At 41.4% G+C, this 21525-nt stretch overlaps 2 protein-coding genes across 3 annotated transcripts in view; one reads left to right on the top strand and one right to left on the bottom strand.

Moving 5' to 3' along the window:
* The first annotated feature begins 889 nt into the window (after positions 1-889).
* plk4 (polo-like kinase 4 (Drosophila)) lies at positions 890-7706 on the top strand. Of its 2 annotated transcripts, none has more exons than XM_051389115.1 (15): positions 890-1098; positions 2167-2262; positions 2594-2689; positions 3291-3405; positions 3514-4507; positions 4595-4680; positions 4838-5178; positions 5267-5371; positions 5510-5612; positions 5695-5844; positions 5949-6177; positions 6271-6373; positions 6787-6924; positions 7020-7126; positions 7279-7706. In XM_051389115.1, exons 1-15 carry the CDS (start codon positions 1069-1071, stop codon positions 7388-7390), a joined length of 2805 nt encoding a protein of 934 aa, XP_051245075.1. In that variant the 5' UTR covers positions 890-1068; the 3' UTR covers positions 7391-7706. The 2 variants fall into 2 exon arrangements, with proteins under 2 accessions (XP_051245075.1, XP_051245064.1); XM_051389104.1 differs by lacking the exon at positions 890-1098 and adding an exon at positions 1728-2026.
* A 243-nt stretch (positions 7707-7949) lies between these two features.
* Positions 7950-21525, bottom strand: part of itpk1b (inositol-tetrakisphosphate 1-kinase b) — a 29217-nt gene continuing 15641 nt past the window's right edge. The window contains exons 5-11 of the mRNA XM_051389129.1: positions 20820-20937; positions 13629-13727; positions 13379-13419; positions 12866-13031; positions 11498-11565; positions 11243-11405; positions 7950-10764 (exon numbers count right to left, since the gene is read on the bottom strand). Coding sequence (XP_051245089.1) covers positions 10445-10764; positions 11243-11405; positions 11498-11565; positions 12866-13031; positions 13379-13419; positions 13629-13727; positions 20820-20937 — 975 coding nt within the window. The 3' untranslated portion in view covers positions 7950-10444. The remainder of the gene's footprint in view (positions 10765-11242; positions 11406-11497; positions 11566-12865; positions 13032-13378; positions 13420-13628; positions 13728-20819; positions 20938-21525) is intronic.

The raw sequence follows: 21525 nt of genomic DNA, 5'->3' as shown, positions 1-21525 counted from the left end.
CCATTTATTTCACAACGTCACTATTCCTCATCAAGTCTAGGTCAATCAAGAAAAACATAACAGAGCCATTTTGTGATTGTGATTTAGGAAATTAGATAAATATGAATAAATATTTAGTCTAGATAGATTAATACGTTACTAATACTGTGGATTGACAGTAAATTGACAACTTTAAAATTTTTTTATTCTTTTAATCAATAAGGTCATTTTTCAAGCAGAAATGTGAAATATTCTCTGGCTTCATCTCCTAAATTAGGATTTACTGTTTTTTTGCTTTATATCATCATAAAGTAAATATCTTTGGTTTTAGACTGTTGGTCAATTAGTATTTTTCATTATTTTTGTATATTTTACAATTAACAAGATTAATTGATTGATCAAGAAAATAATGATCACATTAAGTGACTATAAAATCATTAGTATCCCTAAATGAAATAACATTGTATTACAATAAGCTGAGAAGCAGACATATCTGAATTATTTCACCATTTTTTGGTTATATTAAATATGTTGTCTTTATGCATTAATCTGATTACTTATTTGACAATGTATTATTTACTTATTTGATTCTGAACACTTTGGGTCTCCCTAGAATGAATGCACAACCTATACAATGTTCATACTTCAAAAAGAGTTCACTGACATACTATTTGTAATGAATGCACAACCTATACAATGTTCATACTTGTAAGACCTGAGCACAAGCCTGAATACATAAATACGTATACAATGGAAATATAAACTCTACAGATACAAACTTAAATGTACACCCTTTTAAAGATAGCACTCCTTTAAACACTCTTCTGCAGCGTTATAGTGGTAGAGGCACAACGTTTGAAGGGGGCGTGGTGAACCCTGATTGTTGTCATGTGACGTACGCGTGACGTGGCCACGGGAGTAACGGGCGGATATTTTCAAAATGGAAGAAATGACAAAGTTTTGGAGGGGAACACAAGAACAACATTTATTTGCCCTCTGAGGACTCATGTACCGACTATCGATGCACTCACCCGACTGTGGAATATTTTTACAAAGCTGCATGCGTCTGCGAGACGAAAACCAGACACGATGAGTGTTTCGATCGGCGATAAAATTGAGGTGAGTTTTTGTGGCGCTAACGCCCACAAGCTAACTTCATTATAACTCCGGCATCGTCAGCTAGCATTAAAGTTACGGCTGTCAACCAAACTGATAGTTGAACGCGGTGTTTGTCGCCACACAGAAACGATGAAAGTGTTTTTAAAAAATCATACAATTTGATACATTTAACCTTAACTGAAATATATCCACGGTTTAACTATCCGCTAATGTGGTACTAAGTTAGGTTAACGCCATTTAACTAGCCAATAACATTAGCATTAACGTTAGCTAACGATTCGTTTCTAATCGTTTTATATGTTCTGAAAGTGGTCGTGTTTGTCTTAAGTTAAACTTGCTATTATTATTATTATTATTAAGGTTGGTATTATTATTGTTATTATTAATGTTGGTATTATTATTATTATTATTATTATTATTATTATTAAGGTTTGTATTATTATTATTATTGTTAAGGTTGGTATTATTATTGTTATTATTAGTAGTAGTTTAAGTATTATTGTTATTGTTATTGTCAGTGTTATCAGCATTATGTTGCATGTGTGTAACCTCACCCTCACTCTTCAGGGACAAAGTTGTTGTTTGTGCGTCGGTTTGGTAATTCAGCATGCTGCTTGGAAACGGATACAAGTGGTCCTCGTTAGCGGGAGGAGAGCCGGGATAATTAAAGGATTTGGTTGGCCATAATGACAGCGTCAGGTGTTGGTGGCTTGTTTGACAGTTAACGTTTGTTGTGGGAGTATTTCTCCTATGTGAAGTCGTTAGATGCTGGATTGTCTGTTTTACCTTCACACCCAGCATGTCGCAGGCTAGAGGGACGATGTTTGATCAAGTTATTCACTATTACTTCCAAAACCTTTCTGCTGGCACCCAAGCCAGCAGAGATAAGGAGAGGGGTTTGTCTTATGCTCAGGAGCTCAGGATCGAGGTATCGTGCTTTTAAAGATCCTGTCTGTCATGGGATCAAAATAGTATTATTTTAAAATCTGATATCATAGTTATATTTCTCTGCAAATACAATGTATTGTGTGTAAAACTCAGTGTTTCTTTTTCTGTCTTCTCGTGTAGGACTTTAAGGTCCTCACCCTCCTGGGAAAAGGCTCCTTTGCATGTGTTTACAGGGCAAAATCAGCAAAGACTGGTCTGGAGGTCGCCATCAAAACGGTAAGAATTGCTCACCCACCGTTTATCTTAGTCAGTGATGTGAGGTAATTATAGCACGCTTTACCTTTAATGTAAACCCAAGCTGTTACCAGCGACTGACAGTTGAAGTGTGAACGGGAACTGTTGGATTATTAGTCTTTAGTTGCCTCCCAGGGGCTCCTTGTGGTCCCTCGACTCCCCACAAATGAGGTGGTTTGCTGTCTTTGTGGGGGACAGATTGACTATTAGGCACCAGACCCAATCACTGTGCCTGGGCCCCGGCCTGTTCCAGATTACACGTTGATGCTGCGAGTGGCAGGTGTATAATTATCTCTGTTGTTCTCCCCTGCAGATTGACAAAAAAGCAATGCAAAAAGCTGGTATGGTCCAGCGTGTGACAAATGAAGTGGAGATTCAGTGCAGACTGAAACATCCTTCAATACTTGAGGTAACGTTGGCTGGACACAATTCATGTCTTGGGACGGACTACTGTGAGTTGTTATTATTACACTATATATAGTCTGCTGTGGCACTTATTTGTTCCCTCTTAGATTTTTTTATTCTCTGTTACTTTAAGTAGAAACAGACTTCACAATGTACCAGCTATGCAGTTAAAGGAAAACATAAAAAAAGCCCCTCTACAGTTACAGTTGCTCCTCAAAATCTGCGTATGTCGGCTTTGTTTCAGTCTGTGTATATCAGCATTGTGTTATCGTCGTCATGGTAATGTAATGTGGACAACTTGCCCCTACCTCCTGTAATTACTTTGTTCAGTGTTATAGCTGCTCTTCCACTTTTTTTCCACTTCACTTCATTTTCGGGTTGGTCATCAGTATGTCTTTGAAGATTGAGGAGAGCAGGCTCTTTTGCTTTGTCTGTACACTTTGTCATATTTTACTTGTGCCACTGGTACAACTTTTCTGGACCACAGCAAAATTAGTTTAGAATCCAATCCAGTCACATGTGTTCTACATTTGTTTGCAATTTTTCTTTATTCTCACTTTGACATGATCAATAATACTGTATTATGTATCCTGTCTTTATTTAAGCTGTACAACTACTTTGAGGACAGCAACTATGTGTACTTGGTGTTGGAGATGTGCCACAATGGAGAGATGAGTCGGTACCTTAAAGAGCGGACGATGCCTTTCTCTGAGGATGAAGGTCATACAGAACTATTTTACTCTAAAAGTTAAATAGGAAATATTTTGCGGTAAATGTTTTAGTGAGGTTCAATTTTGTAAAAATGTTCTTGTTGTTTTTGTTCCACAGCAAGACATTTCATGCATCAAATATTGAAGGGAATGCTGTATTTACATACCCATGGCATCTTGCATCGAGATCTGACCCTGTCAAACCTGTTGCTGACCAGCAACATGAACATTAAGATAGCAGACTTTGGCCTGGCCACTCAACTCAAACTCCCAAATGAAAAGCACTTCACCATGTGTGGGACACCAAACTACATCTCCCCGGAGGTGGCCACTCGCAGTGCTCATGGTCTTGAATCAGATGTCTGGTCCCTGGGGTGCATGTTTTACGCCTTCCTGATGGGTCGTCCTCCGTTTGACACGGACACAGTCAAGCACACCCTGTCTAAAGTGGTTCTTGGGGAATATGAAATGCCGAGCCATGTTTCTTTAGAGGCTCAGGACCTGATCCATCAGCTGCTGCAGAGGGACCCCAACCAGAGGCCCAGCCTCTCTGCCGTGCTGGACCACCCGTTTATGACCCAGAGCCTGCTGGTCAGGACAAAGGAGCTGGGAATGGGCGATGATGGATCCATGGACAGCGGCATTGCCACCATCTCCACAGCCTGCACCTCCTCTACCTCAGCCAGCAGCGGCAGTCGCCTCCAGAGGAGAGCCGGGCACATGATTGGCTCTGCGCTGCCTAATCGCATGGTGCCCATTCCAAGTCTTCCACACCAACCCAGCAGCGCCTGTTTTGAGGACGGAGACCAGTGGCGGCAGCAGCAGCAGCAGCAGCATCTGGCGGACAGATTTCACAGAGAGGGCAGGAGCAGGGGGGTTCATGGTGGTGAGAACGGACAGCCTCATTCTCGTTACCTGAGGAGGGCGCACTCTTCAGATCGCTCCGGCTCTTCAGCATCAGCCCAGGGGCTGGGTCACGCTGAACTTGGGAGATGCCACTCAGAGGAGACTCTGACTGGTTTAGGAAGACCAGTCTTTCCCATGTCCTCAAGTCAACATCCATTTTCAGAGCGTGGAAGGCTCCCCTCTCCCCCTGTCAAACAGTCCGCAAAGTAAGAAGTCTATCTATTCATGATCTTCTTCTATTCATTTTTTACAAATTTAATGAGACTAACTAAAGACTGCACTTTCTGTTTCAGTTCTGGGTATTCATTATCCACACAGACTCCACCAAACTTGCAATTTCAAGACCTCGAGGGAGTTACAAATTGGCTTAATAATGAAGGTAAAACTGATTGTTTTTTGCTTTTTGATTATCTGTGCGTATGCGATTGATTTCAGCATTGTTACCTCAGTTTTATCACTGAGGATTTAAAAATGGATCCCTCTTAACTTAATTAAACCCATCCTACCCACAAACCCACAAATATTTTATTTCTCAGCTTCTGGGCACAAGCCCGCAGATGGCAGCGCTCACAGCAGCAGCGGCAGCTTCCACAGCAGCAGAGGACCTTTAGGGGTTCACAATTCCTGGACAGACAAGCCGTCGGGCCGAGGTGTAAACCCTCACCACAACCAGCACTACATGCACCACAACCTTCCCTCCAACTCTGACTCGTACAGGGAAAACATACCCGGAGCAGAATTCCAACCTCCTCATGTCAGAGAGTCAAAGCTTCCTTTGGCAAAGCCCAGCGTGGAGAAGAAAACGCTGAGAGACGTAGTCCCGCCCCTGTGTGCGTCCAGACTGAAGCCTATCAGACAGAAGACCAAAAACGCTGTTGTAAGATATTACTCATACCTTTTATTATCTGATAATGTTCACTGTGTAATTATTCATGTCTAATTTATTTTTCTTGAATTTCTTGCAGGTGAGCATCCTGGACACGGGTGAAGTGTGCATGGAGCTGTTAAAATGCCACAGCGGCCAAGAGAGGGTGAAAGAAGTCCTTCGGATTTCCGGTGATGGTTCAATGGTGAGCTCACTCTATTGAACTCTAAAGAATCTCTCCTACACCTTCCATGTGTGGCTGGTAGGGGCTAGTATAGCAACATAATGACATAAGGCTGGTGGAATGACATAATATATAGCTTATTACTATCATCTCTTGTAGGTGACAATATACCAGCCTAATGGTGGAAAGGGTTTTCCTGTCTTGGACTGTCCTCCCGCTCCTCCAGAAGATATTCTGATTTGTAGCTACAAGGACCTTCCAGGTATTCTGACAGTTGCTTGACACCCAGTAACATCAGTTTGTATAATTGAAATTAGATGTTAATGAATTGTTTTTTCTTACAGAAAAATACTGGAAGAAGTACCAGTACGCCTCCAAGTTTGTGCAGCTTGTGAAATCCAAGACTCCAAAAGTGACCCTTTACACCAAGTACGCAAAGGTCATGCTGATGGAGAACTCTCCGAATGCAGACCTGGAAGTTTGCTTTTATGATGGTGAGTCAAATGTGTATGTTGAAACATGTGACCCTACTGAGGGAGAGGCTGCACTAATTCTCTGAGTTAATATGTAATGCGCCATAAATACTCACGTTGTGTAGGAGCAAAGACCCACAAGACGTCAGAGCTGGTGCGCGTGGTGGAGAAGAGCGGGAAGTCGTACACGGTGAAGGGCGAAGTGGGGCTGAATGGCCTGAGCCCAGAGAGCAGGCTGTATGTGGAGCTGTCTGACGAGGGTCACAGCATGTGTCTGTCCCTGGAGGCCGCCATCACAGCAGAGGAGCAACGCAGCACCAAGAGCGTCCCTTTCTTCCCCATAACTATCGGCAGGTGAGAGGGAGCATCTGGTTTTTGTATATTCTTGGTGTTATTGTTGTCTTCCTTGCCTTGTGTGGCTGATGTTTGTTATTTTTGTGTACCTAGGAGACCTGTCAACCCAGACTCCCCAGGCTCATCGACCCTGCCCTCTCACGCAGTTCCTCCTGATACAGCTTCACCTCCTCAACCTCCACAAATCACTCCTTCAGTGAGTGTCTCACAACCCTACACCATGCTTTCTCAACTAGTGTGGTCACAAAATAAAACACTTCTATTTTAAATGCTTAGCTATCTGATGTCTTTTATACAGGAAAGCTTCCACAAATGTCTTTTAAGTGAATAAGCCCTATTATTGTAGGCCTTATTATTTTGTGTGTAAAAATAACTGTTGTGATTTTTATACTCTGTTATAATTATGTTTCTATTTTATGTTTAAAAAAAGATGACATAGTGTATCTAGCCGTATTATAAAAGTGGGTTGCGTCCTAATGACCATTGGGAAATGTGGGTCCCAAGGTGAGACAGTTGAGAACTGCTGCCCTATGCTTCAGGACATATGAACAGATGGCTTAAACAGCTGACTATGATGAAATTTGTCTTATTTATTATTTTTTCCCCCAGATGATCTCCTATAACGGGTCTGACTTCACCACAGCCAGTCTGAATAAGAAAAGCTCCCCAGTGCGACAGGACCTGGGACAAAGCACAGGAAAAGTGGTTAAATCGATTTTTGTGCCCAATGTTGGTTGGGCATCACAGGTAATTGAGAAATTAAAAATAAACCTAATATTCTATATTCAGCACAGGAATTGTGTGTGATTTGAAAGGCTGAATCTCTGTTTTTGTGTCTGTAGCTGACGAGCGGAGAGGTGTGGGTCCAGTTCAATGACGGGTCTCAGCTGGTGGTTCAGGCCGGAGTTTCCTGCATCACCTACACGTCTCCAGAGGGGAAGATCACCAGGTATGAACCATGTTCTGAAATGTGTTCTATCACTTTGTGTGTTTGTGTGTGTGTAAGTGTGTTTATTAGCTACAGTATGTTATTTCATATTTGTGCAGGACTGTAGAGGTAACAGTTTGAGCTGCTCTCACTGATGTTTGTCTTCTTCACAGGTATAAGGAGAACGAGAAGTTGCCAGAGCACGTCAAGGAAAAGCTGCACTGTCTCTCCACCATCCTGGGACTGTTGGCCAACCCAACACCGCATCACCTACAATCTCATTAACAGTGTGTTTAAAAAAAAAAAAAAACATCCCAGCAGCACAGTGGTCTGGCAGGGAACACAAAGTAGCATTAGATAGCTTTGTACTTTTGTCTGGTGTTCTTGTAAATATATCATTGTTTTTTGTTTTTTTACATGTACAGAAAATTAAGATTATGAAAAGATATATTTTATTTTAATAAGCGACCATTTTGTATAGCATCTCTGTTTGCCTTGTTTGTGTTATGACATGTGTGTCACTTACTGTGTCTCCAATTCTATGAAATGTGCGATTTGTAAATGCTGAGGCAATAAACATCTGGAGGCTGGGTGCACTTGATATATTCATGAAAGAAATTAAAGTATAAAGAGCTACCTTATGGTTTCAGTAATACAAAAATGTAATACATCAGATAAGCTCATACACATGCAGATGTAGATTGCGCATTGAGCAGAATTACAAGACATTTTGGCTTGTGGTCTCAAGTTGTGGGTGATATTCTACATGAAACACTGGAAAAGATGGCATCGACTCATAAATGATCAGTCGGGGACAACAAAAGCTGAATTCAATAGAGCCAGGTAAGGTTTTTACATGTTTATTTTGCCTTGTTGTTTTGGCCATTTAATTAAAAAAAGGTCACAAAATTGTGGATTCCTCTCAATTACAGAACTGATACAAAACAACATACTGTACGGATGTAAGCCTAGGCATATATACACGTACTGTACAAGACACCCAAGACGTAAACATTCAGGTGGAAGCCGGGAGCATGATGACGCTGTCTGGGTTGCAGAAATGACCACGGGTAGGATTAACCATTTATTTCCCATTTAGAAGCACGATAAGGAACACAACATAGGACACACAATATAGTGGTGTACACATATCAGCCTAGAACAGGGACACACCCTTAACTTTGCCCCTATTTCTAGATGAGGAATCAAGGGGGGTACAAGGATGTGAAAGGTTCCCGTGAACCTGCTGCAAAACCTTTATATCTTGAATTTACTGCTTCATGACACTCAAATTGTAGAAAATGAAAACAAGATATTAACCGAGTTGTAGTAATATTTTCACAATAGGAAGTGTCTGGTGAAAAGCACTTTTCAGAATATCATTGGTATTCCTCTGTCCCAGAGAGATGCTGGTGAGATGGCTGCGCTGACACTATTATTTACGATCACAGCAAGGGGACAGTCAGTTACCTCGGATACTGATGGAGGAAATGAAACAGCTAGAGGGAGCTCTCTGGGACAAGAGTAGAAGCAGGCTCAGGGGAATGCAATAATCTGTATGCGCTGCAGGTTGGCACTCCTTCCCACTAGATGCTAGAGGGAGACAACAGCATGAACCACAAGCTCATTTGTCCCTTTGACACCACCTGGACCCAGCATTTTTACTATACCTCTAGTAAGTTTCCACTGTTTGTTCAAAAACATCTCATGCTTTCATTTCATTTATATAAAACATTTTCCCCATAAAATCTCAATAAAATAAAGTAGCTCTTAGTAGATATCAGGACAAAGATATTAACAAAATTGGAGTAAAAAAATCTCACAGTGAACACTGGGAACAAGAGCTGGACCTTCTCTCCCCCACTTCCCCTCCAAATGATGTTAACATGTGACAAATACAGCAGCTGGAACAGAAGACAGGTCGGAGAATTTAGGCTTGAAGCACATGAATCGACTGGACTGAAGGTTTCTTTAACCGCGGTTAAAGTGAAATTAAACGAGAGCTAATAAAGTTAAACAAGTTCCTCAATTATCTAGACCCGTTGTCATTTAATGGCATCGACATATTTAATACCCAAATTGGGTATTCAAACACTTTTAACCTTAATTTTAGTGGAAAATTAGATTTTCTGATGATCAAATCAATAAAAAGTGACAAGCTACATAGTAGCCCCAAGTCTGTTGATAGGTCAAGTTGGCCTCAGGAGAGTAGTTTGCTCACGTTACAGATACAAGCACAGAAGACACGTGGAGAGTCTGTTTAAGGAGACTGCAAAACCCACGAAGTGATGAGAGAAATCTCACAACGATCCCACTGGAATTCTGAAAAAGAAATGATGGAATTCTCTGGAAACTTCCACAAACACAAAAAGGAATGTGATCCTAGTCTTCCTGCACTGGAGCGACTCTTAACTGGGACTCAAACAAGGACGCAGTTTTGTTTGTTGAAAGCCTAACATCCGGCATTTGACATACACTAAACCACTCAAACACCTATAAACATTGGTGCAACAACAATCATTAAAAAAAAAAAAAAAACTTGGTCACATGTTCATGGAGATCTACTTTCTTCTTTTTAACCTGTGAAGATAATGGGTTTTTTTTCTCTGCCGGTGTCCTTGCTACTCTTGAAGTAAATTTGATGGCACTCAGAAAAGTAAACGGCTTATGGTTTTTGTTCAAGCCAACAAAACCCAAAAAACTATCTTTGTCATTCATGTGCGGACTCATTATGTCCTCAGCCAGTCGGTTGGCCACAGTCACATAGCAGCCCCGGGATCTGTGGAGTAGTGTTCAAATGTCCAGCCACCTTTTCTACCCCTCTCTTTGTGAAGAGGAGTCAGTGGTATTGACCAGAATTTCACAAACACACATCACCGGCACAATGTAGACGTACCTGTGTATGTGTGTGTGTGTGTGTGTTTATGTCTGTGTGTGTGCGAGATACAACGGATCATACATTGCACATCTAGTGGCACGTCTTTCTCCAGTCCTGATTCAGCCATTCCCATTAGCTACCTCACCTGGACCCTTTCATTACAGAGCACTCACACAAGAAAATAATAAAATCAGCTGTTAGGCAAAAGTTCCCAAAAGTTCACATTACAGTACTGTTAAGTCTCATTAGACAAAACGAAAAATACAAAAAGGCAGAGAGAAAAAAGCTTACACCCAATCATCATCATTTTCAATAACTATATAGGAAAAGGGTTGTTTTTTGATTAGATATATTATCATCATTAACATCATAATTATTATGATTATTATTCATTATTATTGTCACCATTGTCATCCGTTTTTTTGTTCAGGGATCAAACGGAGTGGGGGGCAGGGGATCAGTCACTGGGAGGAAGCCTTGGTAGCTATCGTGGAGACACAGTGCTGCTGGAAGTTAGGCGACATGGCCGAGTTGCAGCCCAGTCTCTGACGCGGGCCCTTCAGCCCTCCGTCGCCCTCTACGATCCAGGGGCTGCCGCTGGCCTCTTTTCCCAGCATGCTGCAGCAGCCGGGGGCCGGTGGGGCGGCGTTGGGTACCGTGGTACTCACTGGGAGGCCTTTGGGCTGCTCGCTGGCAGGGGCGAAGTCTGGGTTGTGGCTCTGGAGCACGCTGGTGATGTGGTTCAGGAGGTCATTGAAAAACTCTGGGACGCCCTCATAACCTGAGAAAACAGGGGGACGTTCAGTAAATCAGCTAACTCAGCTTCTGACCATATGCCAAATGTTTACAAGGATAAATTGTGAGAGGATTTATGGGAGAAGACAGGAGAAAAAACACAAAGCTCTGCTACATACATTTTCATTTTATTTCAGTAATTTAAGTTTAAATGTTGTGTTTCTGATATTTAACAGGGAAATGTCTCTGGTGGAATTGCTAACATTTGCTGTTTTGTAAGGGAATCACTGCTTTAGTCACTTATACATATTTACACAGGTGACAGGGGAGAGGTATTCATTTCAGTGGAACTAGAAGCACAAAACAATGATATCACTGCATCTCTCTGAAAGAGGGACACCTGAGAACCAGTTCCTCATAGAAAGAGGCCTGTGAAGGTTATTATCTGCTTAATGGGCAGAATAAATGAACAAGATGACCAAATAAAATGCAACACACCCCTGTGGATGGGAGGCTGGACCTACCAGGGAATGCATTGATGTCAATGACAGCATGTTGGCCTGTTTGGTTGTTGATGATGACGTCGATGCCAAACAGGGACACGCCCAGTGCCTCCCGCAATGACCTGGACAACTCTCTGATGACATCGTCACTGGGTGGCTGAGACACGCCCTCTACGTTCTCTCTCTGAGACAAACATAACACATTCAAGCATATTAGCAACAAAGCTCATAATGGGACATCGCATGAGGAAGCAGTCGGTGATATTTTGGACATACCGTGGTCAAATCTGAGGAAGACTCTGGTTTGGAAACATTGTGGCTGTTGAAGAAAATTGCTTTCCTGTCTGAAAAGGAAACAGGAAAAAAAGCGAGGTTGAATTTTAAAATGTTTTGACTACACTTTGATGTGCTTTTCCAAAACAAATGTCTATATACGTTTCTCATCTCAGGCACTAGGTGGCAGCAAAGCTCAACTGGTTACACTACAAAATGAGGAAACAGAAATGTACTAAAGTCATGCATTCGTTTGCTGGTTCTACCAACTGGCATAAAAGAAACAGAAACCTAAACTACACCATCCTGGTGTGAAGTCATCAATCATTGAACCCTCTTAGTCATAACCATGCCGTGGTGAGTGTTCAACATGACTTGGAATAAAAACAGTGTGTAAGTTATTTGCCTCCGGTGAGGGAATCTCTTTGAAGGAGTGATAAATGTGAGAGGATGAACTGCACAATTTATTGGCCCCTTTTTTCTTTGTTATCATTGTAGTGATTAACATTATAGAGTGTTAGAGGGAAGGAAGAGGGGGCGGAGAGCGGAGGGGAAAAGTAAATTCCACTACTGTCAAAATAAATATGCCCCTCGGCTTGTAGAGGGTCGTGGTAATGAAGTGTTACGCGGATGGGCTTGTTCATTCCTAGACTGGATGAACAAACACCAGTTTAACTCGACAGAAGCATGGGAAGGAAGGCTGGAGGGGACATCTCTCACACCGTTATTTTAAGTTCTTTCCAAACACTAACTCCTACCTCTCTTTATCTTCATACCTCGCTCTTTTCATCCAGCCTATCCCCTTCACTTAGCGGATAAAAAAACACAATGTATAGCTGAAGGGCTGCACAGCACAGTGATCCTAAATGCTGTGCAGATTTAACACTGTGGTATGTTGCTTTATGTGTTTGACAAGGGTTGTGCTTTTCTGCTGCACCACTCAGCATTCCAGGCTGAAAGCAACTGTTCTCTCTGCACTGTTAAACAAAGCAGCCCACTGCACTGATGGTGAAACCTGGTTTGCATGAGGGCCTCTACTGTATCGCATGCAAATACCGGAGTCGCTTGTGTATGGGGACAACCCCCGTATTCAAGGCTGCATCATGGGTAAGGTTTCCGACATGTTCATGGGGAAAAACACCGCTCCTCTTGTTTATTTTCAACAGCGTGTACCAACAGGGCTAACCTCAATTGCAATCCTTAAAAGGGCGAACAGGTCCCATCGCTGGGACTATAAAGCCATTTTATGAGGTATTTTATTGGGTAATTTGGAGAAGCTGTGCAACTTGTACAGTCTGGCCAATGTGCCTGTTAGCAGCCCTTGGACTTTCCTACCAGTCTCTCTCTCTCGCCATCTGTCTGACTGCTTACCTGCTGGTCCAGCAGGAAAGTTCTTCAGTGAAGGTCTCTCCACCACAGTGTAGGAGTCTCCCACCACAAACACCTTGTAGAGCACTGCGTTGTGGTTGATGAAGCTCTGGATCACACAAGGGGGCTTCACGTCATTCAGGTCCTCTTCGCTGAAGATAATGGCCATCTGTGAACAGGAGGACACACCGTAAATGACACGTCTAAACTTAAAAAAGGAAAATGTTCATCAATCAAAGCCCATGTTGAAACCAACAGGCACTTTCAGAAACAAGTCTAGTTAAGTCCTAACTTAATTCAACTCAGTGAGCGCGGAGGAATGAAGACTATTTGGCCAGTCTGACAGGGATATTGATTTCAGCTGACACACAGAGAGATACACAAGGTACAGCACTTTATCTGATTTTGTTGTTTGGACTTGAGTTAAATGACAATCGTGTGACAGGAAAAGTGTCACTGCTTACACAAAGCAAACTGTGGAGGTGTGGGTGACCTCTGAGCCCTGTGGCCTCTTACCTCGTGGGAGTTGGTTCCATGAGCCACCCGTGTTTTGCAAACTGAAGAAGAAATAAAGGTGAGGAAAACAGAATTTAGCAAGAACCTGACTTGCAAGAAACTTACTGAAAAGCAGTTATGAAGTTTACTGTCAATATACTATTAGTGGTTAACAATACAACAGCAGGTCTAAATAATGTATATGGAAAATAGATTTAAGCTGTCAATATCTAGAGGATAACTGGAATAAAAAAAAATAAAAAAAACTTACTGAAGGGGAATGTGAGTCCTTGCCTCTTGATCTGCTCCAGCACATCTGGACTACAGTCTGTGTTCAGGACCATGAATGGAGGAGAGCAAATCCTCTCATCTAATAAAAAGAGAAGTAAAAGAATGTGGAGGGAAATAGTAGAGTTAAGAGTCTCAGCAAAATAATTCAAATGTCAGATATTTTTTCTAATGTAGGCTTATAGAAAGAGAGAGAAATACACTTTTCTTTTTAATAATTAAATGATTTTCTGGTATATAACATTGAACAAGAAATGGTAAAAAGTGGCATCACCATCTTCAAATGTGCGATGACATAAAATATAAACATGCATCGTTGTCTTGTTGATCTGTCAATCAACTGATAGTTTCAGATGACCCTTGAACACACATTTTCATCAATTCACTAACTACATGCGTGGACACAGAAAGAGGAAGGCCACAATCTGAACTATAGTTCATGTACAAAAAGGTGTAATTTATGCTTTGGTAAGGTCAGGACTGCTGGTTAAGAAAACACATTTTGTTTTAGTGTAACATTTAATTTAACAGGTTTAATGTCAGTCTTTGCTCCCTGGTGAACAGCTTCATTAGACAGTGATTTATGTGCCTTGTTTTTTCCTAAAAATAGCAGCACTCGAAGCTATTCTTTCTGTTATCATCCATAGCCTACTTACGAAAAAATGAAGGGCAGCACATCCTACTGTAGCCTGAGTAAAAATGCTCAAGACCTGTTCCAACACGGGGAGCAGATGAGTCTCTCACGTATGCGGACACACCTTATTTAACTTGATTTGGCCGTGTATTTAATTTATACATTTATATTTCATCCTTGTGACAGGTTTAAACAACAAACACAGCAGAGGCCATCTGAGGCCCAGGGGGACAAATGACTCCTGTCCAAATAAATAAAGCAGAAAGCTGCCAGGCCCTTCTGCTCCTCCCAAACACACACACACACACACACACACACACACACACACAGGAAAATTTTGAAATACAGGAAGACACACAATCTCATGAGGAACTACAGACGAAGTCAAACCAGCTGAGGACATTCTAGAGTCATCAGATACATCACCTGACTGACAGATGTGATAGATAACGTCTAACAAGTAGTTAATTAAACAATACAAACTCAGCCATTCTTTCGTTAAACATAATTGAGGACTGAACAAACACTTCAGCCTCTTTCCCACCTATCTCCACCATGTTCTTACATCACATCATGTTTGTTTACATCATATTTTTACATCACATCCTGTGGCGGCAGCTCAGTCAGTTCCGATAAGACTGAAAATAACAAACATCCTGCAGCTCCGTCATACTTCACCATATCAGGGCTCAAGACGCAGCTATATTAATGTTCTGCTTTCTGTAATTTCCCCTCTACAGTAGGTACATAGGGGTGATAAGGCAGTTGGTTGGAGATATCACCACAGGAAATCAGCGAGGGGGCCAAACCAAGAGCTGGCAAATTGCTAATGACAAAAACACAATAGAAACACGCCGGTCTTTGTGTGCTGTGGGCCTCAGCAGTGGCAGGGCTCTCTGCTCCTGCTAGTGCTGAGGTCAGGAGAATCTCATTTGCCTACATTTACTCCAGTGCTGAGTGCTGAACTCTGGGTGTACACTGGGCCCCACACACATCTACAGCTCCCAAAGCAGCCAGATAGTGCAGATACACACAATAACTTTTGGAAAACCCACAAAAGCAAAAAAAGTTATCACAGAAACTTCTGAAGTGACATTAAGCTGTAGAGCCGGTCCTAGAAACACCAGCCCCAGCTGCTGCTGTGTGAGGTGATAAAGCATCACATACAGTAGTCCAGAGTCAGAGCTGCACAATGGTGTAGTCGTGACTATCATTAAGGGATAATTGCAGTCTATTGTTGCAGCTTTGGCCATCAGTCCTATTGGTAATAATAATAATACTGTACTACAGCTGAAACAATTGAATAATTAATTGACAGATAATTAATTGGCAACCATTTTGATAATCGATTAATAGTTTGTAACCAAAAGATTTACTTTAAATGTGATTGTCCGTGATTTCTCAGTGATACTAAATTAAATATTGTCTGGCTATTCTATTGATTTTGAAATTCTAATGAGCATTTTTTTACCATTTCATAGAGAAAATAATTCATTGAGAAAATAACTGGCAAATCAAATTGATAATGATATTACTTGTAACAGCCCTACATTGTACAGATCAAGCAAATTGCTGAGATTGGGGAATGTGGCCACATTCCAACAGGACAATGAACACGAGCAGTCAGGTGATCAGTCAGGTTTTAAATAAAAACCAAGGTAGAGTAAATAAGAGTAAATTAAGGGGAGAATTATTACTCAAGCCTTTGCACTGCTTAAAATCTATATAACAGCAACAGTCACCCTACACTTTCTTTCATGTGTTGCATCATATATTAGAATTGGCACCTTGTGTTATTCTACATATTTATATAAATTCTTTCTATTTTTAGTCTGTTTTTTTATGTTGTAGACATAAAGAACATCAGGGTTTACAGATTACCACCCAGGTTCAACTTTGACCTGTCCTGACCTTACTTGCCATAGTTATGCATGAACAGGTTTTCTGTGAAATGAGGATTATTATTCAGGTACAATCTCTTTCGGTTTGACCTATGATGTGGTTTGGGTACAACCTGCCTGATTTTATTGCATAAACGTTGCCACATTTTAATATCTCCTCAATGCCTGGTGAGAACATATGTAATCACATCTGATATAAATCAAGATCACAGCTATGGTAACAAGACCTAAGATATATAACCTGGAATAATCCTTACAGTATCTGCCTTACTGATGTGCCCTGCAGCTGAACATGTGCTTTGACCACTTTGTACAGAACTAATTTCCTAATAGGAACAATTTCACTTTTACTTCAAAAAAGGAATAAATCTGCATCTTCAAAAGGAGGCCAAAACAGATCTAGCATTGTTCAAAAGGTTTCTATTTTTTGCTGTTACATGACAGTCGAACACAGAAAACTCCTATTCTCTCTCACAGGCAGATACTTGTTCTGAGCTCTATAACCTTTCCCTGTGCCGCTGGATCTATTCCAGCGTTGGCTCTTGCAACCAGTCACTTTTTGCAGTGGGAAGCCTGGAGGGTTACCCATCAGTCATCTCTGCACTGGCTACAGCCATGATTGTCATACTGCTGTTATTTAACCAGGACAGGAATAGCAGCATAATGTCTTTCAGAAAACAGTCTGGTAGGGAAAATATCCCCATTACATCACTGTGTTCCCAAAGACTGATGGCGTTAAATTTTGTCAAACAAAAAACCATCAAAAGATCTAAACCTTGTCAAACGGAAAACATTCCAAGCTCCAAGTTAGGGATTTATAATAAAGAGACCAGGGAATGGTGGATAAGACAGTGTGGCCAAGTTTGTAATAGCGTGCATGCTTGGCTCTGGTTGATGCTTTGGAGATGAGGGGGTGGAAGAGGAGGGTGGGGGGGATCAATCTCTGGCTCTGTCTAAACACTGCATGCTCGCAGCAGACCCAGTGGAGCCGAGGACGACGTTTACAGGACTCCACGATGAGATGCTTTTTAAATGTCATTATCCAGTTACCCTGCTTTTTGTTTTGGTCTCTTCTTTTATCCCATCAGGACATCCGCTGCATTTCCTCATCTGTCGACTCTGTTACACCATATTCATGCAAATGAATAAACTCCAAACATATAGGGGAACACTGATGTGCCTGAGAATTAACAGGGAAGACATTCCTCAACAGACCTGTTATAACACCTAAAATTCAGATCATCTCTTTCCTCTGGGTTCAGGCATTAGCTGCTGGCACACATAGATAGCCAAGTTACATTAAGCTTCATAAAGTGTGGTGCTGTTTAGGTGGAAGGCTGAACTCTCCTGTTGCTATTTAGAGCTTGTTTCCTAGAAACCCTAGCATCCTCGCTCACTTCTCGCTCTGCGTCCTCCTCCCCCCCCGAGGCAAAGCAGCAGGATTTTCAATATTTTAAATTGAACTCCAAACACGGCCATGCCCTGAGAGTAATGGCATTCTCAATATCGCGCTCTAAGAGGCTTACGCTCCAATTACATTTAGGAGTCATTTATTTTGAAAAGAAAAATGACATTGTTTTCTCACTAAAGGTAAATCCTACATTCTTTTGATGAGATATTTATCCTTTAATGATTGCGGCAGAGCACCATCATACCTGACACGCAGGGTATTGACTCAGGTTGGAGCAATCCTGTCTGTCCACTTGGCTCGTTGGACTTGGATGAGTGTTTGGTCTTAAAGTGTCTCAGTGTTTGTCTTTCTCATGCTGCAACTATGATTAAATATTGATCACTCGCATAAACGGGACACTTGTTATGATGGTCCTTGCAGAGGCGTGGATTAATATTAGCACAGGGACCTTAAGACAGTCTGATTAATATATGACTAAACCCAGGAGGACTTCAGTTTGATCCTGAGGAATCCGCTTGTATTTAGGAGAATTCTTTTATCATGAGCTGGAGAAGAATAAGGATGAAACATTGAGTGAGGCTTTTCGTTTTACAAAAGAGTTGACTTGACGACGGTTTCTGTCTATAAAAACAGTTCAAGATATCAAAACTCACGCATACACAGGAACTAGTAGATTCCACTAAGTAACATAAACAGTTACAGTAACACTTGCTCTGGCTCACATAGGAAACACAAAACCAAGCTGGACAACAGAGCAGCGCCAAAGTTCCAATAAGCACAGCTATGAATCAGTGACACTGATCCATTAGTGCTCGTGTGGCTCTTGTCTGGCTATTTTCTACCAAACATAACATTAAGATGAGCTAATACTTGTGCTTAAGTTTATATTAATTTAAACAATACAGAGCAGAGCAGCTAAATGTACTGTGACTGGGGCCATTTAACATTGAGACCACTCAAGTGATAAAATAAGGTTTTCCAGAGAAAGCACAAGCGTAGCTCAAGTGTTTCCTCCTATTGAGTACTATTCTGAGTCATGCAGACTGTGAAGCATGGCAGGCTCTCTTGGCCTTTTAGTACTGGGTTGCCTTGGCAGCTGCTCCAGGACTCCATGGCCTCTGCTGATAAGAACGAGGAAGTGGCTGTGCCTAAGAAAGCAAGGTACACTTTCCACACTCTCACACTATCCTCTATTTTACTCTAACCTTAACCCAGTTCTTACAGTTACTCTTTTTTTTTCTGACTGTAAATACATTTATACTCTGTCACATGCTGGTTTGCCTACAATCACAGTGGTGTGGTGCAGGATTATAATGGCTTACACTCCATGCTTGTGTTAGACAACCACAATTGTCAGGGAGGTTTGGTATGCAGGTCTAAGTGTGAGCAGAGAGCACCACTTGCATTAATGGAGGCAGAGTGGTGAAAAAAAGAAAGAAGCTTCCTATAAATGCAGCCAGTGAGCCATCTTCCTCTTCAAACCAAATACACACAGTGACTGAGTGATGCAGCTTATACTCTTTTTGTTACGTAACAGCCATCATGTCTGTTTGGAGAAAAAAAAGACATCTTCTTGTGGTTCTATTTTAAGATGCTAATGACACTGCCGACATGCTGAAACGCCTCTGATCCTCTGCTGTGACACCACACTGCAACCCCTCACAGAGTCATGGATGCTCAGTGAAGTAATACTTAAAAGGTTTATGGTCCCTTCCATGTATGGGGGTAAAGGAAATGTGGATGAGTCACAGGTGTGTTTACAGTGTGAGTGGGTAGAGAATGTGCTCTTGTCGTCACTGAATCTCTCCACCTCCAGCCAAAAGACATTGTCCGCTGATTAGGTTATGGGCTCAGTGACAGAAGAAGGTGTTGCTGGAGCGACTAGAAGGCAACTTCTGGTCCTTCAGTGAGAAACACACAGAGCCAAGTTCATACTGGGTTCAGGCAGGAGGAAATGAAGAGGTGCTTTTGTTGCGTGAAAGTGAGGAGAGGAATTATTATATCATGATAGCGCTCAACCGGCAAGAATTAAACATCTGCTCGGAAGCATTGTGTAACATAATTCAAGCGAGGGGCGACACTGCCGTCATATGTTATCCATGTGTCCACTCTGGGAGTGAAGAGGAAAGACAGACAACCTGCAGTAATCACAACTCTGTCCATTTAATAATATTACACACGTTAAAGTAAGGCAGACGGCAGTGTCCATGGAACCAACAGTTCCTTTATTATTTTAAACAACTTCTGCTTTTATTGCATATTTAAAATTCGGAGTGGAACAAAGATGTTTTTACTTCATCTGACCCATGACACACTGTGTATTGACTTTATAGTCAAACTGCTAAGTGACACAGCAAAATACACTCAGTTGTTATCAGGTACAATTAGCTAACAGGGACGCTACGAATACAGCAGTAAATTCTACCTTCCTCTGTGTTTCTAGAACTTAGTCTTTGTTAAAACCGTTTGATCCAACTTTATGGACATTATGGATGTCCAATATTCCAATGTGCAGCGCCTGTTTCTAATATTTAATCTACCCTTATTTTAAATGGAGTGGACAAAATATCACAAACACTTCTCAGCATTATGCAGTATAATTCAAAAGCACTATAACTGTAGCTGCCAAAATGAGCATAACATTTAATAAACACCTCTCTGAAACAGTTTCAACAAAAATAACCTTTATGTAGTTAGGATTTATTGCAGGACTGTATTAGGCTGCAGTAGTTTTAGATGTGACCTAATAAAATGGTAACTCAATGTAAATTTATGTGTCTTTTAAAATAAGTGGTAGTGAAAGCTTGGTGATGTAGTGGTGCAGTCGGCCGTTAACAGGATAATACATTAAAATTACAATACATTTGGTCATTTTCAAAAGGAATGTATTTGTTCCCTTTAATCTTGTCTCATAACAGTGACTGCATGTTATGCTGAATCTCTTTTGTGGAGCAGGGTATAAAATTGGACAGTGTGACACAGTTAATATCACAGCTTCCTCTATTTTGGACTTCTTGTTCTCTTTGTTCCATCATGACCAAGGCTCAGCACATGTCACTGGTCAACAGTTTGAATTTGCATGTCCAATTTTACCAAATGTGGCCTTTATGAAAACAGAGCACACATTTTCTTCCTCTTCGCAAGCAATTTCAATAATTGCAACATTGCAATAATTACAAAACTGAAACTTCTCTCCCATAGATCACCTAGTTATGTGGAACATCTTACCTTGCATACAGCTCTCTATCCTGTGGATGAGCTGGTAGGACTTGCAGCGGTCCAGCAGAGTTCGGATGGCTGGAAGGGGGTCCAGGACGATGGTCTCAGGGTGGGCATCAATGTAGTCCTGAAACACAAAGACAAATTTTTCCAATTTTTGATAAACATTTAATTTTTAAAGTCACCTCTCACTGAAAACTGATAAACATCCATAGTTTGAAAAAAGCATAAAACTGGGTTTTGGACCGGTAGTCGGATAAGATAAGATGATTTTTCCTGGGCTTTGGAAGGGCATTTTTCTCTTTTTTCTGAAACTCTTTTGAATATGTGGGTGTGTTACTAGAACAAAATATATGCCAAAGTGTGCAAAAAGAATAGCCGCACACCCCATGCAACCATCTGCCATGTCACATGACACACAAATAGATCCATATACATTAGAAATGTTAAACAAAGATACTGAAGTAGGCAAACTACAAATAATAAGTAAAAAGTAACCCTAAGTTCAAGGGTCAACATGCCTCACCCTGTATACATGTGAGCTAAAGAGAGCATGAGATGTATGCCAGCGGGTCTGTGTAGGTTACATCACTACATCTCTGCGTGGCCGGCTGTTAGGTCAGCGTGAGGTTTGCTATTTTACATAACTGCACTCCCCTTCTCTTCTCTCCCCTAGTCGGCTCTCCTCTGGCTCTGTCCCCACACCACCTCCTCT

The sequence above is a fragment of the Dicentrarchus labrax genome, unplaced genomic scaffold (assembly GCF_905237075.1).
Source record: "Dicentrarchus labrax unplaced genomic scaffold, dlabrax2021, whole genome shotgun sequence".
Lineage (NCBI taxonomy): Eukaryota > Metazoa > Chordata > Actinopteri > Moronidae > Dicentrarchus > Dicentrarchus labrax.
Note: the sequence above shows the minus strand (reverse complement) of the source record. Positions and strands in the feature narration are given on the sequence as shown.

What these genes read in the sequence shown, in the direction of transcription:
- plk4 (XM_051389104.1), top strand. Translation starts at nt 1,898, where the DNA reads ATGTCGCAGGCTAGAGGGACGATGTTTGATCAAGTTATTCACTATTAC. An exon ending in CCTGTCAAACAGTCCGCAAA is followed by an intron (nt 4,508 to 4,594) that starts GTAAGAAGTCTA and finishes TTTCTGTTTCAG; the next exon opens with TTCTGGGTATTCATTATCCA. An exon ending in TAGCTACAAGGACCTTCCAG is followed by an intron (nt 5,613 to 5,694) that starts GTATTCTGACAG and finishes TTTTTCTTACAG; the next exon opens with AAAAATACTGGAAGAAGTAC.